The sequence below is a fragment of the Polyodon spathula genome, chromosome 3 (genome assembly GCF_017654505.1).
Source record: "Polyodon spathula isolate WHYD16114869_AA chromosome 3, ASM1765450v1, whole genome shotgun sequence".
NCBI lineage: Eukaryota > Metazoa > Chordata > Actinopteri > Acipenseriformes > Polyodontidae > Polyodon > Polyodon spathula.
In genome coordinates this window covers 65396989-65417523 of record NC_054536.1, presented here as the reverse complement: position 1 = coordinate 65417523, position 20535 = coordinate 65396989, and the positions used below count along the sequence as shown (strand labels likewise).

General features: G+C 36.7%; 1 protein-coding gene across 5 annotated transcripts in view; it reads left to right on the top strand.

Annotated features, from left to right (window-relative positions):
- LOC121313323 (zinc finger protein 516-like) overlaps window positions 1-20535 on the top strand; it is a 61216-nt gene that overhangs the window by 29472 nt on the left and 11209 nt on the right. For all 5 annotated transcript variants that reach the window (XM_041245727.1, XM_041245726.1, XM_041245725.1 and 2 more), the window contains exons 2-3: window positions 4575-6627; window positions 11635-13113. In XM_041245727.1, coding sequence (XP_041101661.1) covers window positions 4782-6627; window positions 11635-13113 — 3325 coding nt within the window. In that variant the 5' untranslated portion in view covers window positions 4575-4781. The remainder of the gene's footprint in view (window positions 1-4574; window positions 6628-11634; window positions 13114-20535) is intronic.

Below are 20535 nucleotides of genomic sequence, written 5' to 3'. Positions count from 1 at the left end.
TGAATGCAAGCCTTGCAAGCGACTGTTGATGTATTCATATTATTATTAGTATTATTAATAATATTTTTAGTAGTAATAAAATGTGACTGTGAATGATAACCTGCTTAGAACAGTGATCCTTTGTTGCAGCCGTCCATTTTAATACTACTAAAAATATTAATAATAATAATAATACTAATAATAATATGAACTTGTCAAGTGACCCCGGGGATTGGCCTCCATGATACATCAACAGTCGCTTGCACAGTTTGCGTTAGACTTTTTTTTGGACGTCTGGGCATTTAACAAAAAAATCAGAAACAGCAGAGGGGTTTTGAGACATTTCTTTCAATGCAGCTTACATTGTACAGTGCTTTGCTGTTGAGATGGCAAATGAAGAAATTAAAGGTTAGCCTCTGGGTAACACGAGCTGGAGTGGGGACGGTGCTCAGTTTTCAAAATTAAAGTTGTTAGTGTTAGCATATATTTTGTATCTTTCAAACATATTCTACCATAACACTTATCTTACACTGTCTTGTACACTAGGTATTCAGTTCATATTTACTGAAGCACTACAACCACTATAGGTAACCCCCCCCCACCCCCACCTCACCTCAGTGCTTTGGCACAATATACCCTGCTCCACACAGCAGCGGCGCCATACAGGGTTGCTATGTATAACAATTTGATAGTGGATCCACACATTGTCAAGCAGAAAAAAAATAAAAATACAGTACGTGAATGCCCGACAAACCTTTGAAGGTTTAAAACTATCTTCAAATTCCTGGCCAGCGAATGAACCTTTGAACACAGCCGTAATCTCAAAAGATGAGTAATGAATAATGTTTTAATATTTTTAAAATTAAACGGGTTTACTTCTCTTTAGTCAACAATGATTTGAACTTAATTGAACAATGTTTTTTAAGTAAAACGATACACAACACTTATAATCACAATCATTCCTGTAAATCCATTGTCTTATTTTTTCATATAGAAAAGGACTAAATCTGTGCTTTTAAAAGTAAGCATGATTTTTGAGCCTCTGTTAACTTAAAAGAAATGGAAGCTATCAGTGCATATTGCTCACCAGTTTAAACATAAAAAGCTTATGAAAACACACTATTCCAGTGGCGCTGTAAAATCCAACACTTGAAAATCCTCACTCTATATTGTGGGCAGTGTGCCATGCAATAATAACAACTCTTATCCCTTCCCCCCACAGTACAAACTGATGCAGGGTTAGACCTGTCAGTGGAGTCGGTTTGGAATACCGGAGTCGTAGAATGAAAGCTATAGCTGGAGTTAGTTAGCTGTTGGCCAAGCAAGAATCGTTTTGTTGTTGATGGCAATGTAAACTGCTTGAGATCTAGCAAGTAAAACAAAACACCAAAAACAATTCCGATCTTGCATTACAGTGTGTGTGCAATTACTCATTTTTAATAACGTGTTACACCACTTAATTTGTTGTAATGCAGGGTTTATAGGAGGCTTCTGTATTTAATCTGGAACAACAGCACTGTGTAACTCTTAATCTACTGGGTGATTCTCTGACTGAAGCAGATAACGGGATTGGCTTGTTTTGGAACTGTATAGCAGTATGGTTAGCAAAACAGCAGCAGTTCATTTAGTGATTACCATTTTGGGATGGAAGCTTTTTTTTTTTCCTGTATTTAAGTTAAAAGTAATACTAATCTGTCTAGGCTTACATATTCTGGGTTGTCTGGGTCAGAATTATTTCTATTAACTTTACCTCTGTGTTATATGGACACCATTTACATTAACAACTAATTTCAAAGGAGCAATGAATTACCATTTGCTTACACTGTATGTTGTGTGAAAGTTGACAAGCTTCCAGCAATCCATCCTGGTTATAGCTATCTTCCCCAGGATTTAGGATGTGAACCTTATTGACTGACATGTTCTGGATTTATAATATACAAATTATACCAGGAAAATCAGTCAAATAATCATGTGAAATCAACAAGTAGTATGCAAGGCAGCATAATAGCATTATAAAGCTTTGTGAGATAGATACATTCAGAAGCACATTCAGTACAGTATAATGCAATTTTTTTTCACAGGCAAATTTGGTTAATTCATTTCATTTTCTTAAGAGATTGTTAATTGTGTTAATTCAGCGTGTTGTCCCAAGCTGTTTGATTTACAGTTCATACAACTAAGTTACCCAAGACATACGGATATAATCAGAAGTGATCAGCCTTTAAGCTCCAAGTTGAGTATTGGCTTTTTGTAAAAATGCGGACCAGAACTCTGTTTAATCATTGAACACAGAGGACCTTTTCTTTCCAAATTTCTATGTACATTACAGACAGTGGGTTGTATTCAATTGATCTAATCAGCAAATCTACAATTAATAAGACCACTGTTTAAATATTTACAATAGGGATCCTTTAAGTTTAACCCATTTACACTAGCCTCTTTAAGCCAACTCTGAGACGGCTTAGGTCTTTTTTTTGTAGTGTAAATGCAGCTGGCCCAGGTCCAGTCAACCTAAACGTGGCATGCCTAAAAGTGGGCTCTGAGACAGCTTTGGTCTGTTTTATGTTCTATGCTGTCAATGCAGAGGTGTCTGAGTCAGCTCACGTGTGTCACCTGTTTGTGGACTACTGCAGAACCATTAATAGCAAGTAAATTATTAGGCTTTATTAAGATTGCCAATATAAGTGAAATAGGTTATTGAAGGTGTAGCAGGAGTGTTGTAATTGTAATATTTTGACACTGGATCATTTTTTCGCTGTGGAAGCTGTTTGATCAATGTAGGAGTATTGTTTTCCGTATTGTTATAATGTCATGAAACTCATTCTAACGCTACACGAATATATTGCAATGCCAGCAATGACATCCCTTATGTATATATATAAAAAAATAATATTCAAGTAAATATGTCTTTCATATGTAAAATATAGGTACACAGTATGGATTTGTGATTATGAATTGTTCAGTTACAAAAGTTGTCAATACATTTTGGGATTTTTCACGTGTCCCACTTAGTATATAGAAAGGGTTAGACTAACTTAGTCTCATACTTAGTATCCTCTAGAGGGCAGCAGCAGTTATTTTGGGTTTGTTGCAATTGAGATCATTTTTAGTATGCAGCTGGGGTCTATCTTGATCTGCCAAGTTCATTGCAATTGGTATTAACTTGCGTACTACTGTAGTAACCACAGGAATAGTATGGGATTAGTACGCTGCTTTCAGTTCGTTGCAATTGAGACAGAGGGTTTAATGTTGAAGCATCACTCAGGCATCCAGGCTTTTTTAATACAAAAGGTGCAGGCAGTTGTAGTGGTTGGTGGCCACCACTAGGGTACCAGCAATGGTAGCCCTATTGCAGAAGGAAATACATGCATATAATTACAAAATATAACACAGTGGGTAAAACAGCTAAAAACAAATGGTTGCCATCCAGTGGCTCAACGCTGCTCCTACTGAAAGGGAGGTCCCGCTTCAGGAACCTTCTCCCTAACACAAACTAAATAAACTGGGGTGGGATTAAAATCCCCTAAATGAATCCCTACCCTAGTTGTGACAATTATCCCGTTTTGACGCAGCAAAGTGGTTGTAGCTGTCGGTCACACTTTCAGCCAGTCTGCATTGCTGCCGGTTTCGACTTGTGACTAGGGTTGCCAACAGGCTCCACAAGCCCTTGACACTTTGAGACGGGAATGAAGTGAATGTGTAAATTGGCTCATATGTATTTTTATGAGCAGCAAACAAGTAAAACTGATCAGCTGTTCTCCATACAGCCTCCGATCAGATGTATTCAACAACTGAGCAATGTTACTGATTTGATGGGGAAAGTAATTGCATACAGAAAATAACTAGCGACATTAACTTATTAGTGACTCAAATATATAAAAAGAATAACAGTAATACAAATAAAAATACATTGTATTCATTATTATTGTTATGATTATACAAGTGGTTGCTGCACATGGTGGCCTAAGTAAGAACCAATATTGATTTTAGCAAAGGCTCATTTACACTTTAATTTAATTCAGTTTAGAGGCAAGTTTAAAATCCTGTTCTGTTGTTCATGATTATTGGGTTCCTCAAAAACTTGCTCTATCGTGCTTCACTGGCTAGAGAGTATGCTGTATGATAATAAATTGATTAACATATACTTCCAATTCTTTTTATAGATATTCTTCTAACCTGACTGAAGTTAAACTGTTCAAAAATTGACCTCTTTTACAGCAGTTGGCTTAATAAAGCTCTCAGTGATTGATGATTGTAAGGAAAGCAGTTTCCTTTAATAAGTAATGTGTTCAGTAACAGCTGTCAGTATTTTTTTTTGTTTTTATAATTATTTTTACCAACATGTAAAATGCTTTGAGATACTTCAAATTGAAATTTAAATAAATACATTTAAATTAATTAGATTTGTAATCATGCATGTATTAGGGTGTTACAGTATAATAATGCTCACACCAAAACTAGCTAAATGTAAAGGCTTGTCCTCTAATTAAAAGAAAAACTTGTACAATTATGAATGTTTAGCCATTTTAATTGTATTGTGTGCCGTTTAGTTTTAAAAAAAAAGTTTTGTAAAACCCTTTTTTCTTGTTTTTCAGATCTGAAGATTAAGGATATCTCTAGTTGACTAACTTTAACCATGCAAACCGAAGTTAAACAGCACTTTTGTATTTAAAAGAAGAAAGGGATAAAAAAAAGTTCAGGAACAATGATGAAGAGTTTGAGTTAACAGAGTTTTAAGTGCTGCTCCCCTGTCCTCTGTTGGGCTTAATATAGCATTGCAATTAACCAACAGTTCTGTTGCCATGGATCACAGTGATAACACAGAAATAATGGAATACCGTGATGACTCCACAGAGGAAAGCAAGATGAACAGAAATGATGCTGAAGCAGACAAGTCCCTCTTCCATGCCTGCAATATCTGCGGCAAGAGTTTCCCCTTCCAGAGTTCTTTGTCACAGCACATGAGAAAACACACAGGAGACAAACCTTACAAATGCCCTTACTGTGACCACAGAGCTTCGCAAAAGGGGAACCTTAAAATCCACATCCGTTCCCACAAGATGGGGACTTTGAGCCATGGTCACAAGGAGGAGGAGGAGGACCTTGGAGGGGGCCAGCTGGAGCCTGGAGTCTCAGACGTCCTGGATAACTGTAACAGCTCTACCAAAAGCATGTCAGCTTGCAATAAGATAATGAACAGGGCGGCCAAGGAAGAAAACAGCAAGATCCTACTTAGGAGCATCAAAAAAGGCAAAACAGGGGGCAGTGATGGTGGGAAGTCTCCCACGTTTCAGTGTTCAATCTGCAAGAGGAAGCTCAACAACAAGGAGGACCTGGAGCAGCACATCCAGGTCTTGCATAAGCCCTATCGGTGCCGGCTGTGCAGCTTTGTGGCACTGAGGGAGGACCAGCTTTTGAGCCACATTGAGAAGGTCCACATCACAGTGGAGGCACCCATCCGGGATGTGGTTGACGTTGAAGCTGTGAAAAGTGAGCAAGACACTGGAGAAGGAGACTTTTCCTGTGAAGTTTGTGGTCAGGTGTTCACCCAGGCTTGGTTCTTGAAGGCACACATGAAAAAGCATGGTGGCACCTTTGACCATGGCTGCCACATTTGCGGCCGTCGCTTCAGGGAGCCCTGGTTCCTTAAGAACCACATGAAGTCCCATGGCACAAAGACTGGGGGCAAAAGCAAGCCGAAGAGTGATTCAGAGCCTTTGGCCACAATTAACGATGTGGTTCAAGAGGAGACAGCAGTGATGAATGGGCTGTGCCTCTATGAGCTCTGCCCCAAGTGTGGAAACATCTTCCACAACAGGGAGAGCCTCAGGCAGCATGATAAGGTTCATACCCAAGCCAGCAAAAACTGCATTGAAAATGAAACAGCTATTGATTGCACAGCAGAGAAAAATAACTTTTTCATTGAGTGCCTGAATCTTAGACCAGCCGGGACCTTAGAAAATATCACCGGCAGAAAGCTTGGAAAGAGAATAGCAGAGCTTGATCCAGTAAGCAGCTACCAAGCCTGGCAGCTTGCCACCAAGGGCAAAGTGGCTGAGGTTTCAGAGTATGCAAAGTACATTGGGTGGGATGAAACCCTTGCCGAGGCAGATGTGGCATATGACAGAGAGAAAGAGGAATACATCCTTGTAGGCCAAGAAAAGCGCAAACGAGAGCCAGACTCTCACACCGCAGGCAGTGGCAAGCGACGAAACAGCAGCAATGTCATCAGCAACAGCAGCAGTCGTAGTAGCTACCAACAGCGAGCTGAAAAATACAACAACCTTTCCCCAGGAGACCTGAGCCCAGAGAGGCACAGCGACTCTGACTACAGGCCCTCATCTCGCCAGAGCCGGAGGTCTTCCCAAAACAAGAACACAGAGTGCTTTGAGTGTGGCAAGGTGTTCCGCACCTACCACCAGATGGTGCTGCACTCCCGGGTGCACCGCAGGGAGACGAGGAACAGCAGTGAAAGCAACAGGGTATCCAGGGAGAACCGGTGTGGCTTGACCAGCGAAGGGGAGTCAGGCTCTGCCAGCCGACCCAGCACCCCAGGGTCAGCCTCTGTAGCTGAGGATTCACCAACCTCTGCCATGGTAGAAAATGTGGCAGAGGATAGCTCAGAGGAAGGCTTGCCATTAACTCCAGGTGAGAAGCTTGCCTTACTGGGGTTTAATGCTGCAGTGTTCAGTGTGGTGTACCAAGAAGAAGGGTAAAGAACTTTAAAAACCTGCAGGTACCAGGAACTACAGTATGTTGAGCACAAGAGGTTGAGTACATTTTGAACTTACGTTTATTATTATATAAATTTAAGCATGAACCTTATATTTAACTTTAGAATGCATGTATCTAGCTATGGTACAATTGTATCAATTGGGTAAGACTGAGGTGCATGATGTTTTTATGACCCAAACGCCCACTATCAATGTCACATATTATAGTATGCTAAAGTGGAATGAGAAACCACAGCTACAACCCCACCTACTTTTCCACAGAGCCAAGATTAACGAAAACACAATTGCATGTTCTCTTTTTCCATTAGATTTAGATTCCACCTGTCCCCAAAGTCTATCTTTTAATTATTTTCAGTAAACAAAAAAATATAATAAACTCAGTTGTTTTAATATGATTAAGACTAAAATGTAAATGAAGTCAAGTAGACAAAACATTTTGAAAGTGCCTTCATCAGCGTAAGTTTTATCTAAATTTTGATTGAGCGGTTTGAAGTAATGATACCTTGATATACTTGAACGCCCTAAAAACAGAATCAGTTTCATCGAAAGAACGTTGACTCAATTGTTTATTTTCTTAATAAACTGTAACTCTAACTCTGAATGAATAGTGATGTTTCATGCACTTGCCTATAGCACTTCATCAAAGTGTGGCATACAAGATATTAAATCTAACATATGTGGCACACATGTACCAGGGAAAACACTTTACTACAAATAGCATTCTTGTTTCAGCAGGTCAAATTCAAAAGCCTAACCTAAAAAAACAGCAAAAATGCAGCAGAATTATTTGTTTTTTGTAAAAATAAATACATTTAAAATGTGAGTCTATTCAGCTTGATAAACATGGCAAGCTGCGTTGTTAACACACAGTAGATTTCCTTGTACAGATTATGTGATGACAAATACAGCAGGTTTCTATAAACAAGGAATTATACAAGATTAACTAGGTGGTACTTGCATCCCAGTTTTACCGCTTGATTTATAAAAAAATATAAAGCAAGTGGAAGGAAGGAAAATAAATATTCAGCCACACTTCAAAATTTTTACAGCAATGACAGGGTGGACATTTAGTTTCAGAGATGGGGTGACTGGGTAAACCTAATTTGATAAGATGTATTTTTTTTTATGAGATTCCATTTACAGCACAGTCATCTATAAACTACTAATTTGTAGCTTAAAAAAAAAAATCTCAATAAGTCAGTTCAGTGGAGCCTAGCATTAAATTAAGATCAACTACTTTAATTTTGGAAAAGCCAGGTAATATCTGTATAAGTACTGTCTTAATTTGCAAATCAGTTTCCCTGCTAATCACGGTCGTAAATCAGTAACCTGTAATTGGTGAAATAGGCCAGTTAATCAAATGCACACAGAACAATTAGAATCTGGTTTTAAAACATGGAAAGTAGAGACACCTTGTGGTGAAGTGTGAATGTGCAGGTAAGCAATTACAAATGTACAGGCAATCTGGAAATCCTAAACTACCAGCCAGCATTTATGAAAAAAAAAAAAAAATCTGAAAGGTGAGTTTATCATTATGTTTTATATCACATTACACATTTTGTACAAATCACAGGATATTTGTGTAAAATACTGTAGGAAAGTGAATTAAAAGGTGTTAAAAGTTATGGGTTAATATTATTGCAAATATGTTCTGTTCTCAGAAAAAAAAAAAAAACTTCAGGTAGCAATGCCTAGTAACCAGCTCCCTAAAAGAGGTAGATGGGGGCTAAAACATTTGCCCCATATCTCTGCAAAATGGATGTTTAATCATATAAACTATCAACAGTGTGATGAAACCTGGTTAGTACACTTTTTACACAAGTTAGGAGAGCATCAGTATCTGTGGCTATAAAGAGCAGTCTGTCTGTCTATACTTACTCTTACAGACATGCATTTTTACATATCCATAGAGTATCTTTAGAGTATCTTGGAGAGACAGGGAAACTGCTGTATATCCCCGCTCATAGCTGTAAATACAAATGTTGTATTTACAGCTGTGAGAGGGAATATACAGTAGTATACTGACATACTTGTTTATTTGTGTTTTACTTAGATAGTTTGGTTTTATGATGCAGTTTATTTGTTACAGTAAAAAATTAAACCAACATTTACACAGATCTACTGTAGAAGTGCCAGAAATAGAAACCTCTTGTTGTTTCAAGTATAACATGTAAATCATGTTTCAAAATTTCCTGTCTCAGGAAACCACTCTTTTTTCAAAAAGTACTTGTCTCATGTCAAACATTTAGTCATAGGCAATTGTTTTGTTTAAAAAATAAGATAACAAGTAATCCAAACACATTTAATTCACTGTTTAAATGCGTACATGCACCTGGATTTACACAGCAGTTTGCTTTTATTTACTTAGACAATTGGGTATAAAGGTGAACTTTGTGCTATTGTCTTGAACACCTGTTTCACGCATTAGGACTGCCATAGTTTAGTACTGCAGGCCTAATGTTAAAAGTCATATCAAATACAACCACAAAAATATATAAACAAAAGGTAAAGATTCACAGAAAACAAGCTTAGACTGAAAAGCTCTGTTTTTCAGTTCTGATTAATGGTTTTGTTGTTCATAGTGAGCTTATAAATGTAACCATATAACAAGAGAGCAAGATTAGGTTGAAAAAAAAAAGAAGTAATTACTAGTAACTGCAGAAGAAAATGATTAACAGGAAAAATAAGCTGTGTACCCTTATGTACTAAGCTGTTATTGTATGTAGAATATACCAAATATTATTTATTTGAAAAACAAAATGAATAAGGTAAGATGCATTTTCATGTAAATTATGACATGGTGTGGTAGGGTTGCTGTGAGCTTCACTTTGAACTAATTTGTATCAGTTCTAGAAGATATTAAGATATGGAGGTAAAAAACAAAACAAAAAAAACAATGTAAACATCTTTCATTCAGATTCTGAATTGAAAATGATGTATATTTTTTTTCAGTAAATATATCAAGATTTTGAATATATTTCTGCCTTTGTTCAAAATTTGCCCACATTATCTGCCCAAATGAAAACCAGATGGCTGTCGCCTCACTTTTATTGAAATTGAGCTTTTTCCCCATCTGTTAAACCAGGCTGCAAAACAACTACACATATCTGTAGAATGTAAATGATTATGTGGGTTAAGAAATAATTCAATATAGAAATGCTTTTCTGAGGCCCTGGTTCACCACAAAAGCTGCTTGATATGCTTTCCTGCAGTGCTCCTCAGTGGCAGTTTTAGGCATCTGTAGTTTATTAGTGAATATGGAGCCACCTAGTGGAAAAATACTGTAGTGTTGATGAAGATTTAACTAACTCTGGAAAATACTTGTTGGCTTTAAAAGATCTAGGCCTAGTTTTTCTTAGATTTTTTTCTAAATATATTCAACTGTTGTTGTTATCCAGTCTTTGATGCTATTCATCTATACATTCTGTAGATTTATTTATTTATTTATTTATTTATTTATTTATTTATTTATGCTAGAATTAGTAATCATTGAAAAATATACTGCCTATTTGCATTTATAATGCAATTTTGCACAGAAGAAAAACAAATAAAGTTAGTATTTCTAAATATCTAATACTGGTCTAGTTTGTAAATATCAATGTATAATACTACTACTAATAATAATAATATAAATAATAATAATGTATATATTTTTCAAAGACTGGTAGTGGTCTGTGAAAAAAAATCCTTGAACATCAAGGTGGGTTTTTTTCCTTGGAAAAGGTCGGGAGCCACTGTTCTGCTCCAAAGCATTGAGTGACATAAGAACTTTTACATTAAAAAAAAAAAAAAATGATATGAAATACAGGGGAAAAAACTGCTGTTTTAAAATAATTTAAGGTATTGACTTTTATTTGACTTTTGTATTTTTTTTTTTTTGTTTGTTTTTTAGTTTCATTTTTTAAAATGTAAACCAAGATAAAAATTACAGTAAATGTGCAAGTCAGGAGTTGAAATTCTGAACTATTAAACAGTGTGGATTTGTATTCTGACAGCTTTACATAGATTTGGTGAGAGAGTGCCAGCTACTGGTCACATATCAACATTTCAACAGTTTATCTGAAATCACTATAAAGCATTTCTGTTCATTTAACCAGGTCTTATACTTTACATGCATTTGCTTTTTAGACAAACATTTGTACTATTATGATGAAATACCTATCCATATTTTAAAATGTCATTTAATGTTTGTGTCTCAAATTTACCATAGTTTACAATGTTTTTTTTTTTTTTTTTTTTTTATTTTTTACATGCTTTATCATACTTCTGTTCTTTACCATGATTTTGTATTATTTACCATAGATACCACAGTAAACTTTAATAATTTGGTCTTTTCAGATGATAACATTTGATAAAGTATAATTTTGATGTATTATGTATTGTGAATTGAATACACACTTTTTTCAACAGTTCTGTATATATTCCTGTTATGGTTCTCTTTTAGCATAACATTTTAGCATTGGTGGTGTACATACCAAGACTGACAATGTGTTTGACCTTTTATAGTATACACAGACAAGCAGCAGCTGACATGGACACCAGAAGATGATTGCCAGTTTAAAATAATGATATAGGTTAAACAGTGATTTAATCTGGTTCAAAAACTAAAAGCAAATATCGTATAGAAAGTGTAGATCAACAGGTAGCAAGCTACTAAGTTAAAGTCTCATAATTGGCTTCTGCAATTTTGCAGTTCACATATACAAAAAGTAAAATCCCTTATCTACAAACTACCCACTGTTATCCAACAGTGTCCCACAAAATGATCCACTGGTGGGCATAAACTCTCCTTTATATAAGCAAAATGGGTTCAGTGTAACTTATTTCTGAGAAAATGTATTTTTTTGTGTAAATTGTAAGTGGGAAAGAGTTGATTGGATATTCTTTAATAAGTAAACATCTATTTTTGTCTTTCTTCCAGATGAAAAGCCAAATAGGTGCAGAAACTGTGATTATGCAACTACCAGTTCCTCCTTGTTAATGTCACACATGAAAGACCATCACATGGGAGACCAGGATGTTGCCTTTAAGTCCAGAGATGCCAACCATAGAAATGATACGTCCTTGGCTGAATCACAAACACATAGTGGTGACTCCTTACCACGGAACAACGTCAACGGGAACATAGTAAAAAGTGGAGAATACCCTAGTTATCTGGAACTACAAACAGCTGTAATGCAACAGAACTTAAAATTTACAGACTCTTTTAAATGCCTTGAAAATACAATATCTCCCAGTATGGAACAGGCCGTATCCAACAGCATTGTCAACCTTCGTACATCAGCAGAAACACAGACAAAAGGTATGTTGTCAGACAGCGAGAAAGAAAGGGTATTACAAGAAAATAATGCATGGGACAAACTGGCAATTGACACCATCCCATTAGATCTAACATCTAAGTCAAACAAAAGTGACTTTGTGCTGAAAGATTTACCTACCTCGCCCATAGAAAATACTTTGATAAAGCACCAGTGTCCGTACTGTTCTCACACAACCCATTACCCTGAGGTTCTGTGGATGCACGAAATAATTGCACATAAGGTTAGCTGCAACGCAGCTGCGCCCAAGTGGGTTCAGAGAAACGTATTTAAAGGCCCGAAAAAAGATTTAGGTTTCTCAAGCCGAAGGAGCAGCACAGGGCCTCCCTTAGTATTGGATGGCAAAGACTGCCAGCCTCTTCCAGTTACCAGAAGTGCCCGCACCCAGGCACCACCACGGAGCAGCTTGCAAGCACCAAAGTCAAACGCCACCACTTACAGCTCCAATTTGCCTGGTACTTCCCAGGCAAGGGACACAGCAGCTAGAGAGGCTCCCACAGACTCAGGCCTACATAACACAAAGCAACCGAAACTTAACTACCACAAGGGGCAGCATGGAGTACTAACAGAGCAGTCGCACGGGAGGCCCAAATTGGAAATGAATCCCAAAGTAGCACCAGCTGGAACCATTGAAAATAACTTTATGGCTTCGCATCGGCCACTAGCGACATTCGGAGACAGACAGGAGAAATGCTTGTTTCCTCTGGAAGGTTTAGGCTTTTCTGTCAAGCACGGCCTCTCTGAGCACAAGGTCAAAGCCTACTTCTCGCAACCCCCTTCCTATCACTCACCAATGAAAAGCAGGCAGGAAACTCCCCCAGCGCACGCTCAGAGGGAATCTATCAATGATCCTCGCTCAGTAGGAAGGAACAGCATGGGAGGGAGGGTGAACAGCAGCTCACACAACTCTGGTTCCACAGGGTGGCCCCCTTCCCTACAAGTACACTTAAAACAGGAGCCTCTGCCCGAGGGACCCGAGACACACTTGGATATCTTAAGCTTCTTAAAGACCTGTAACACACAGGACTTAACCACCCTCTACCACTGCTGGGGCTCCAACAACCCCATGCTAGATCAGACAGGTAAGAGGGAAAGCACATCTTTTTTCATACCTTTTAAAAATGCTGTATGCATGATGCAAGGGATAGCCAGCTGGAGAGATGGATGACTGCCTGGAGGTGTGGGTAGGTTAATGAACTATTGATATCTTTATAGATTAGTAATATATGTGTATGCCTGATAGATAAGCAGGAGGAGATGGGAAAGGATAAATAAATCCAGCTTTGTGATTGTGGAGGCCAAGCATTAAATTAACACTGGAGGCATTAAAGGGATAGTAAATCATGAAAGCCAAAATAAAGCATTCTGTGAATTTACATTTGAGCATTTGAAGATCATTCCTCATGAGACAGAAGTTTCAAATTATTTTACAGAACCTCAGAGTTCAAGAAAATTAATCTTAGTCACATCTAGGTTAAAACAAACTAGACCTCTGCACCATCAGAATACATAGTCTGTGCTCATCTCAGTTAGATCGTGATCAAACCCTGTATATTAAATAAGTTGTACCAGGGCCATTCCATGCCAACTCAACCAGAAAAGGGACATTTTGTTGCCCGTCCGTCTCAGATTTTCCTAGAAAAATTTTCAGACATGCTGAGTTCAGAAATGATAGCCATTGTTTTGTAAAAAAAATTCCCCTGCGACCTGTGACCTTGCAAAGGTCAACCTAAAGTGAGAAATGGACCTTAACCAGAAAAATCACCCTGGGTGCAATTTAGATGCTACCATCATGTGTAGCACCTCGTTCTACTCGTATTGAACAGGGCTTTTAAGAACAAAAACAGCACCTTGCTCACTTCAGGCAAATTGCCAGACGAGGGGTAACAGACGAGTTTTATTCGAACTTCAGTCTAACCCTTTACCCTGTAGAGGATGTGGGTCCTAAAATGTAAGTATTGCTCTAAGACCCTTAGGAACCAGTCTTCCAAATTCTGTGAGAAACTTTTGGTTTCAAGTCCCACCACTGGTCATTAAACCCCTGAAATTTGAATTTTTGCTATTTGTAACACGTGTAGGCCATAATAACTTGCATGGGGGGAATCCAAAAAATCAACCAAAAATATGTTTGGATAGATGTTGATGAGATCTACAAGCACCAAGCAAAATAATATGGTATCTGAGGATTTTGGATTTTTGAAGTTGCATTTGTCATGCATTCAAGCACTGCTTATGGACACTTTGATGAGGCTAAAGTGCCACATAGTCCTATCCTATCTTCAGCTTTGCATTATCTGAGGACTGAGCTAGAGAAAAAAGTAACAGTATGTGCTTCCACTGGCACTACCTTGGAGCTGAGGGGTTATGAACTTGCATGGGACTTGAGACTTCTTTCTTAAGATGACACATTTGAAACTACCAAAACCTTACTTAGTTGGGTTTTAAAAATTAAATTCACAGTTTTTCTTAAAAAAAAAAACTTCCCTGTTTACAGCACCGTTTAAATACACCTGTCTGTCATTGAAGACCTCCTAAACCAAAGACTTTCAGTTGTGCCTGAAATTGACTGACTGGCTAGCATGAGAATGCAGCAAATAGCTTTTTTAACAAATGGTTGGTCAGTCAATCAATTATCCCGCTAGGTAGGCACCACAACTTCTTTACTATCACTTTTTGTTTTTTTAAATCCAACTAAGTAAGGTTTTGGTAGTTTCAAATGTGTCATCATAACAACTAAGTCTCAAGTTCCATATGCAAGTTCATAACCCCTCAGCTACAAGCTGTACCATTGGAAGCCCACATTGTTACTTCTTCTTCTAGATCAATCCTCAAAGAAAGCACAATTGAAGAAATAGCCAGTTTGGATAGAAGTATGTGGTACTTTAAGCTCACTAAAGTGTCCATAAGCAATGCTTGAATGCATGACAAACAGAACTTCAAAAATCCAAAATCCTCGGATACCATATTATTTTGCTTGATGCTTGTAGATCTCATCAGCATCTATCCAGACATATCTTTGGGTGATTTTTTGGAGTCCCCCACGCAAGTTATTACGGCCTACACTTGTTACAAATAGCAAAAATTCAAATTTCAAGGGGTTTAATGACCAGTGGTGGGACTTGAAACCAAAAGCTTCTCACAGAATTTGGAAGACTGGTTCCTAAGTGTCTTACAGCAATACTTATATTTTAGGAAACACATCCACTACAGGGTCAAGGGTTAGGCTGAAGTTCAAATAAAACTCGTCAGTTATCCCTCATCTTGCAGTTTGCCAGAAGTGAGCAGGGTGCTGCTTTTGTTCTGGAAAGCCCTGTTCAATAAGAGTAGAACGAGGTGCTACACATGATGGTAGCGTCTAAATTGCACCCAGGGTGATTTTTCTGGTCAAGGTCCCTTTCTCACTTTAGGTTGACCTTTGCAATGTCACAGGTTGAAGGGGACATTTGAAAATAAATAAATAATGGCTATCATTTCTAAACTCAGCATGTCTAAAAACCCCCAGGTGAATTTTTCTAGGAAAGTCTGAGACGGACAACGGCACTGGTTGAGTTCACATGGAATGACCTACCATGAAATTGAGATTTTGACCTACTACGGCTATCATATAGAGGCAGTGCGACTAAATTGTTGCTGTGTAGAGACTTTACACTGAGTTATAAAGCTTGGTACACAGCTATATTCGTTGACTTTATTAGTTAGGTCACATTGCTGCTATTGTTGGTAAATAGTGACCTTTTCATTGTACATTATCAGTAGTGTTCAATGTTTCCGGTTTATTCCAAATTTTACTGAAAAATTACAGGACTTCTTTTTTTTAACTGGATGTCGTTTTTTACTGATTTATACCCGATTTTTGTCTATAATTCAATGTTTTCGTGGTACTATTTTCTAGGAAATAGACAATATTTTGATTAAAACACTGTTTTATTTTGACTCCGACATTGTAATAAGCAGCTCTACACTGTATATCCTAGGATAGAGTAAACGTTTAGACATAAGATGATCAAATAACATTCAAATGTGGTTCTCTGTCGACAATGTCATGTTCATAACTTCTGTAGATACTATTTCCATCAGCTCAGCGATTGCCCAAACGTTCATAAAGTACCAGCTAACTTGGGAAAATGTGGCTTCGACTTGCACAGATTCTGCTTCATCAAACATCCAGGGACATTATTAATCAGAAACCAGAACTGCTATTCATCATATTTCACATGTAAAGTGTTTTTTTCTGAGATTTTTTTCCCCCAATTTTTACCAATGCCAGTTATAGCCAGCTTTAAAAGCCATTGTTATTCAATGTAGTGTTTTACATTACAGCATTATACTTGCACCAGTGTACTTGAGCATTAAATTCATACTTGACATTATGTGCCACATTACAGAGTTTTGTATTTGTGGATGAAATATTGTTTTCTCTGCTGTTGGTTTTTAATTTTTTACACTTTAATGCACATTTAGCCATAAAAATCAAGGGTTATCCACTTTGTTGTATTAATTTGAAATCCTGGGAAAAGGGTTTAAAGTTGTAGAATGAAAGAGCTACACAGTAGAGAAAACAACCCTGCAGAACAGAAAACGCCAAAACACATCATCAGCCAAGTATTCCGTTAATATTGCTTTAATACTCTGTTGTTACAGTGAACACAGACAAACCTGTATTCCCGTTCTGCAACAATAACATTTACTAATAAATAGAATTAACCTTTAAAACCTTTAAGAAAAATGTTGTATAGACCTGCTTTATTTATCTGCAGCTGCCAATTGATTATCAAAAGCTTCATTATCCTAATCCCTTATTATCTAAACACATTTTCAAGATGACTAAATCTTTAGTACAATACAAAGTATATATCATGCACCATTATTCCAGCAGAATATCTGTACAGAAATATGTCCCAGAAGGAGTTCTAACAATTGTTTAATCTATTGCTAAAGGCAGGCTCCATGCACAGTATTGTTATTGTTATTTATTTATTAGCAGACACCATTATCCAGGGTGACTTACAATTGTTACAAAATACCACAGTACAGGTAAGAGCAGTTTAAAGGTACAGTAAAATCAGAGCAGAATAAAGAATACAGTAAGTAATTACATTTAAGAGTGAATTTGACTAGGAGCAATTAACTTACAGTAAAAAATATTTGCTTATACAAGTAAAGTCCGTTAAGAGCATGTAGTAAGTATGATAAGTGGAAGAGAACAACTTCAAATAAGAGCAATTACAAAAAAACATGAATAAGGATACCAATAACAGTAAAATCATGTACCAGATACAGGAAGTAGTTATAATTAAGAGCAGTAATAGAATATGGCAAGGTATGGAGCAGTTCAGTGCAAGCACAAAATGATGAAAGTACTGGTACAATTGGGTGCCTTATAGTCGAGAGTTGTGAGGTTACATATGTCTTTTTAAGGACAATCTTTTGTAAATCAGTCCCTAGACATTAGCTTTAACATAGCATACTACAAACTACTGTGCTGTGCTATCATTTAAGCCATGCTAAATGCTAGACTCAAACTAAACAGTATTCTTTGTCTTGCTGACAAACATTTGACAAAAGTGCATACTAGACTGTTTCTTTGAATTGTACTCTTTTGTACAACAATGCTTAAAAATGAATATAATGTGTACACTTAAAATTACTCTTAAGTAAGTTAAGGGTACAATGATAACTCTTAAAAGGTTCAAATAGGGAAATTCCAACATGTTGACCCTTTTATATGCCCTTGTAATATTAAGTAATTACATAAAATTACTCATTGCATAAGAATCAAATACGTAACCCCATGATGATTGATGAGAAAGTATAGTCGTAATCCAAACTTCTTTTTTCTTTTTATTTAGCTGCTTTTTTGGGAGTAAAATACAGGTAAACTTCACTATAACAAACCCCCATGGGAACTGGAGAAATGTTCATTATATCAGGGTGTTCACTATAATAGGGTTTGGCATTTTTCTGTATCAGAATATAGTACTTTTATGAAGATTCCTTCACATCGATCAACATTTAAACGGTGCTCAGTAGCATTTTTCTGGTACCTTATGCTGCAGTATATAACCGACCCTTAGTGAACACGTAATACCTGTATTATTATTATGTTTTTAAACACATACATTATTAGTATTTTTCATAAAGCGAGAAACGATTGCCAATAGAGCTTCCCTATTTGTAGATGACTGTGGTTTGTACCGCCTCGTGTAGACACGAGCAAGCCCCACAATGCAAATCGTATTGTTTGGACAGTGGAGTACAATAGTACCAGAACAACGTGGACACAATTTAAAGTTATGAAGTTTATTTTATAGACCAAAAATTAAAATACTGTTAAAAACATTACGATTTTATAAGATAATAGACAATGACCTAACATGTTTATTCAGTGTATAAAATGCTTATTTAATCCTGTCATGAAGAATGTCGGCTCCGATTTTGTTATAATGCTAAAAGTGAACACAGATAGAAAATTATTACTTCATCAAAATTCTGACTATGAAAAAAAAAAAAAAAAACGAGCATATACTTAGCTATAACATTACTGTGGTCCAAATAACGGCTTCCTTGTTTTGTCAGTACGAATAATAGGTAAAATACAAACCTGAGGCACATTAATTTATCTGTTTTTTTTTTTTTTTTTTTTTTATAATAGAGTATCACTACCTTGCATACTTCTCCTGTTTAACTAGTGAAACGTGTGCTTTAACAAACAGTGTTATACAAAATATAACTTACACCTTGCTAACTAATGTCACTGTTTAATAAAATGAACCCAGCGTGTTCTTTTTTTTTCTTGGTTGATATCCCTTTTAATTTCTTAATTTCTTCAAAATTGTACAGCATTCAAAAAATCCATTGGAAAGGCAGGGTGCGAGCTGACATATTTATGAACAAACCAGTTAGTATAACACATTGCATGAATCTATTAAACATAGCGGTACCGTGCTGGAATTAGCTTTTATTTTCAAAACAGCTCGGTTGTGATTGTAACCTTACAACTTATAAGTTCATACAATGCAGGATTCAACGATAATGTGGCACTTTTTAAAATAACTGTCTTTATAGGTGTGTATGATTTGTTAGTTACCGAAATCTCAGTACCACTTAATTTGCACCGATGAAACACAACCTGAGCCGTATTCCCACAAAAAATGCAGGATCAGTGCCTGCACTGACGCCATATTTTGTTTTCTAAATTCACCTTTTACACACAACAATATTGCCAGGTCAGTGTCTGGAATTTGCCGGCTTACCCCCATTTACACCGAAGGTTCACACCATGATCAAAACAATGATGCCTTTGGTACTTGCCGTGGTATGCGTGATATTTTTCACAACACTTTTTGAATTTTTTTTTCACGACAGACTATCATCACATAAATCATAATGAACCCACCCTTTGGGGGTTCGGCCACTCGTCTTGTTGTGATCTTTTATTTTATGGCACTTGATTTTAGTGATTTTAATTTTGCCATCACTAATTTAGCCGTCATTAACTACTACTGTGGAATACACGTTAGCATCTCGCACAGTTCCATCAGGTTGTGCATTGAGGTCTTCTGCTCTGGTGGTTAAAAGCTCCCCTACTTTTTTTTCAGACCAATTACCGCCTGGGTCACTTGCCATTTTGTTGGATTTATTTATTCAATCAACACGTGGCGGAACAGGAAATTGTGTTTACTTGGGGGGAAAAATCCATCTTAAACGCAAAATGTGGTGTCAGTGGCGGCAGTGCAGTTTACACAAAGAAAAAGCTGTTTCAGTACCGGTGTCACTGGAAATAAGTTAGCTGTGAAATAAGTTAGTGTTTGCCTTTTTGAGCCTTTCTACGCATGCGCGAATCTTAAAACTTAAAGGCAAGATTCTCTGTGTTCATCGAAAATTACAGACTCCATTTGTATTTATTTTTGAGAAACGAAAACAAGTTTTGCATTACAGACAGTAATTTTTGTTTAAATATGTTGTCATCTTATTTATGGAAGTGTATTGCAGACAGTATTTTTTTTTTTTTTTTTGTAAATCGTAGTGTATATTTACGTTTCATTTGTATTATACATACATTTTATCTTCAGGAAATTGCTCGCTGTATTTTAGGTTTTTTTAACATAAATATTTTAAAAACATTATTTTGTCGGTATAATTTATGTCTACGCATAGTTAAAATCACTGCTTGCCAAATGTTTATTTCCTTTAAAAAATGTTGTTTGTGGACAATGTCGTATACTGTGGGGTAAGCAAATACGTCTTTATTATTATTTTCATAGTAAATTGCTCGGTGACTTTGAACCTTTGCAATAAATTGAGTGGGAAAGTGGGTACAAACACCTTTTTTCATGTAGAGAATAATGTTTTTGACGTTGTAATCATGTCTACATGGGATATCTAAACCTGTAGAAAATGTACACGTTTTTAGTGGAAGATGGTGTTCTAAGGTGTATATATAATTTGAAAAACGCACAAAACGACTGGCTTCCTATACATACCGTCCTAAAGTGCAGTTATAT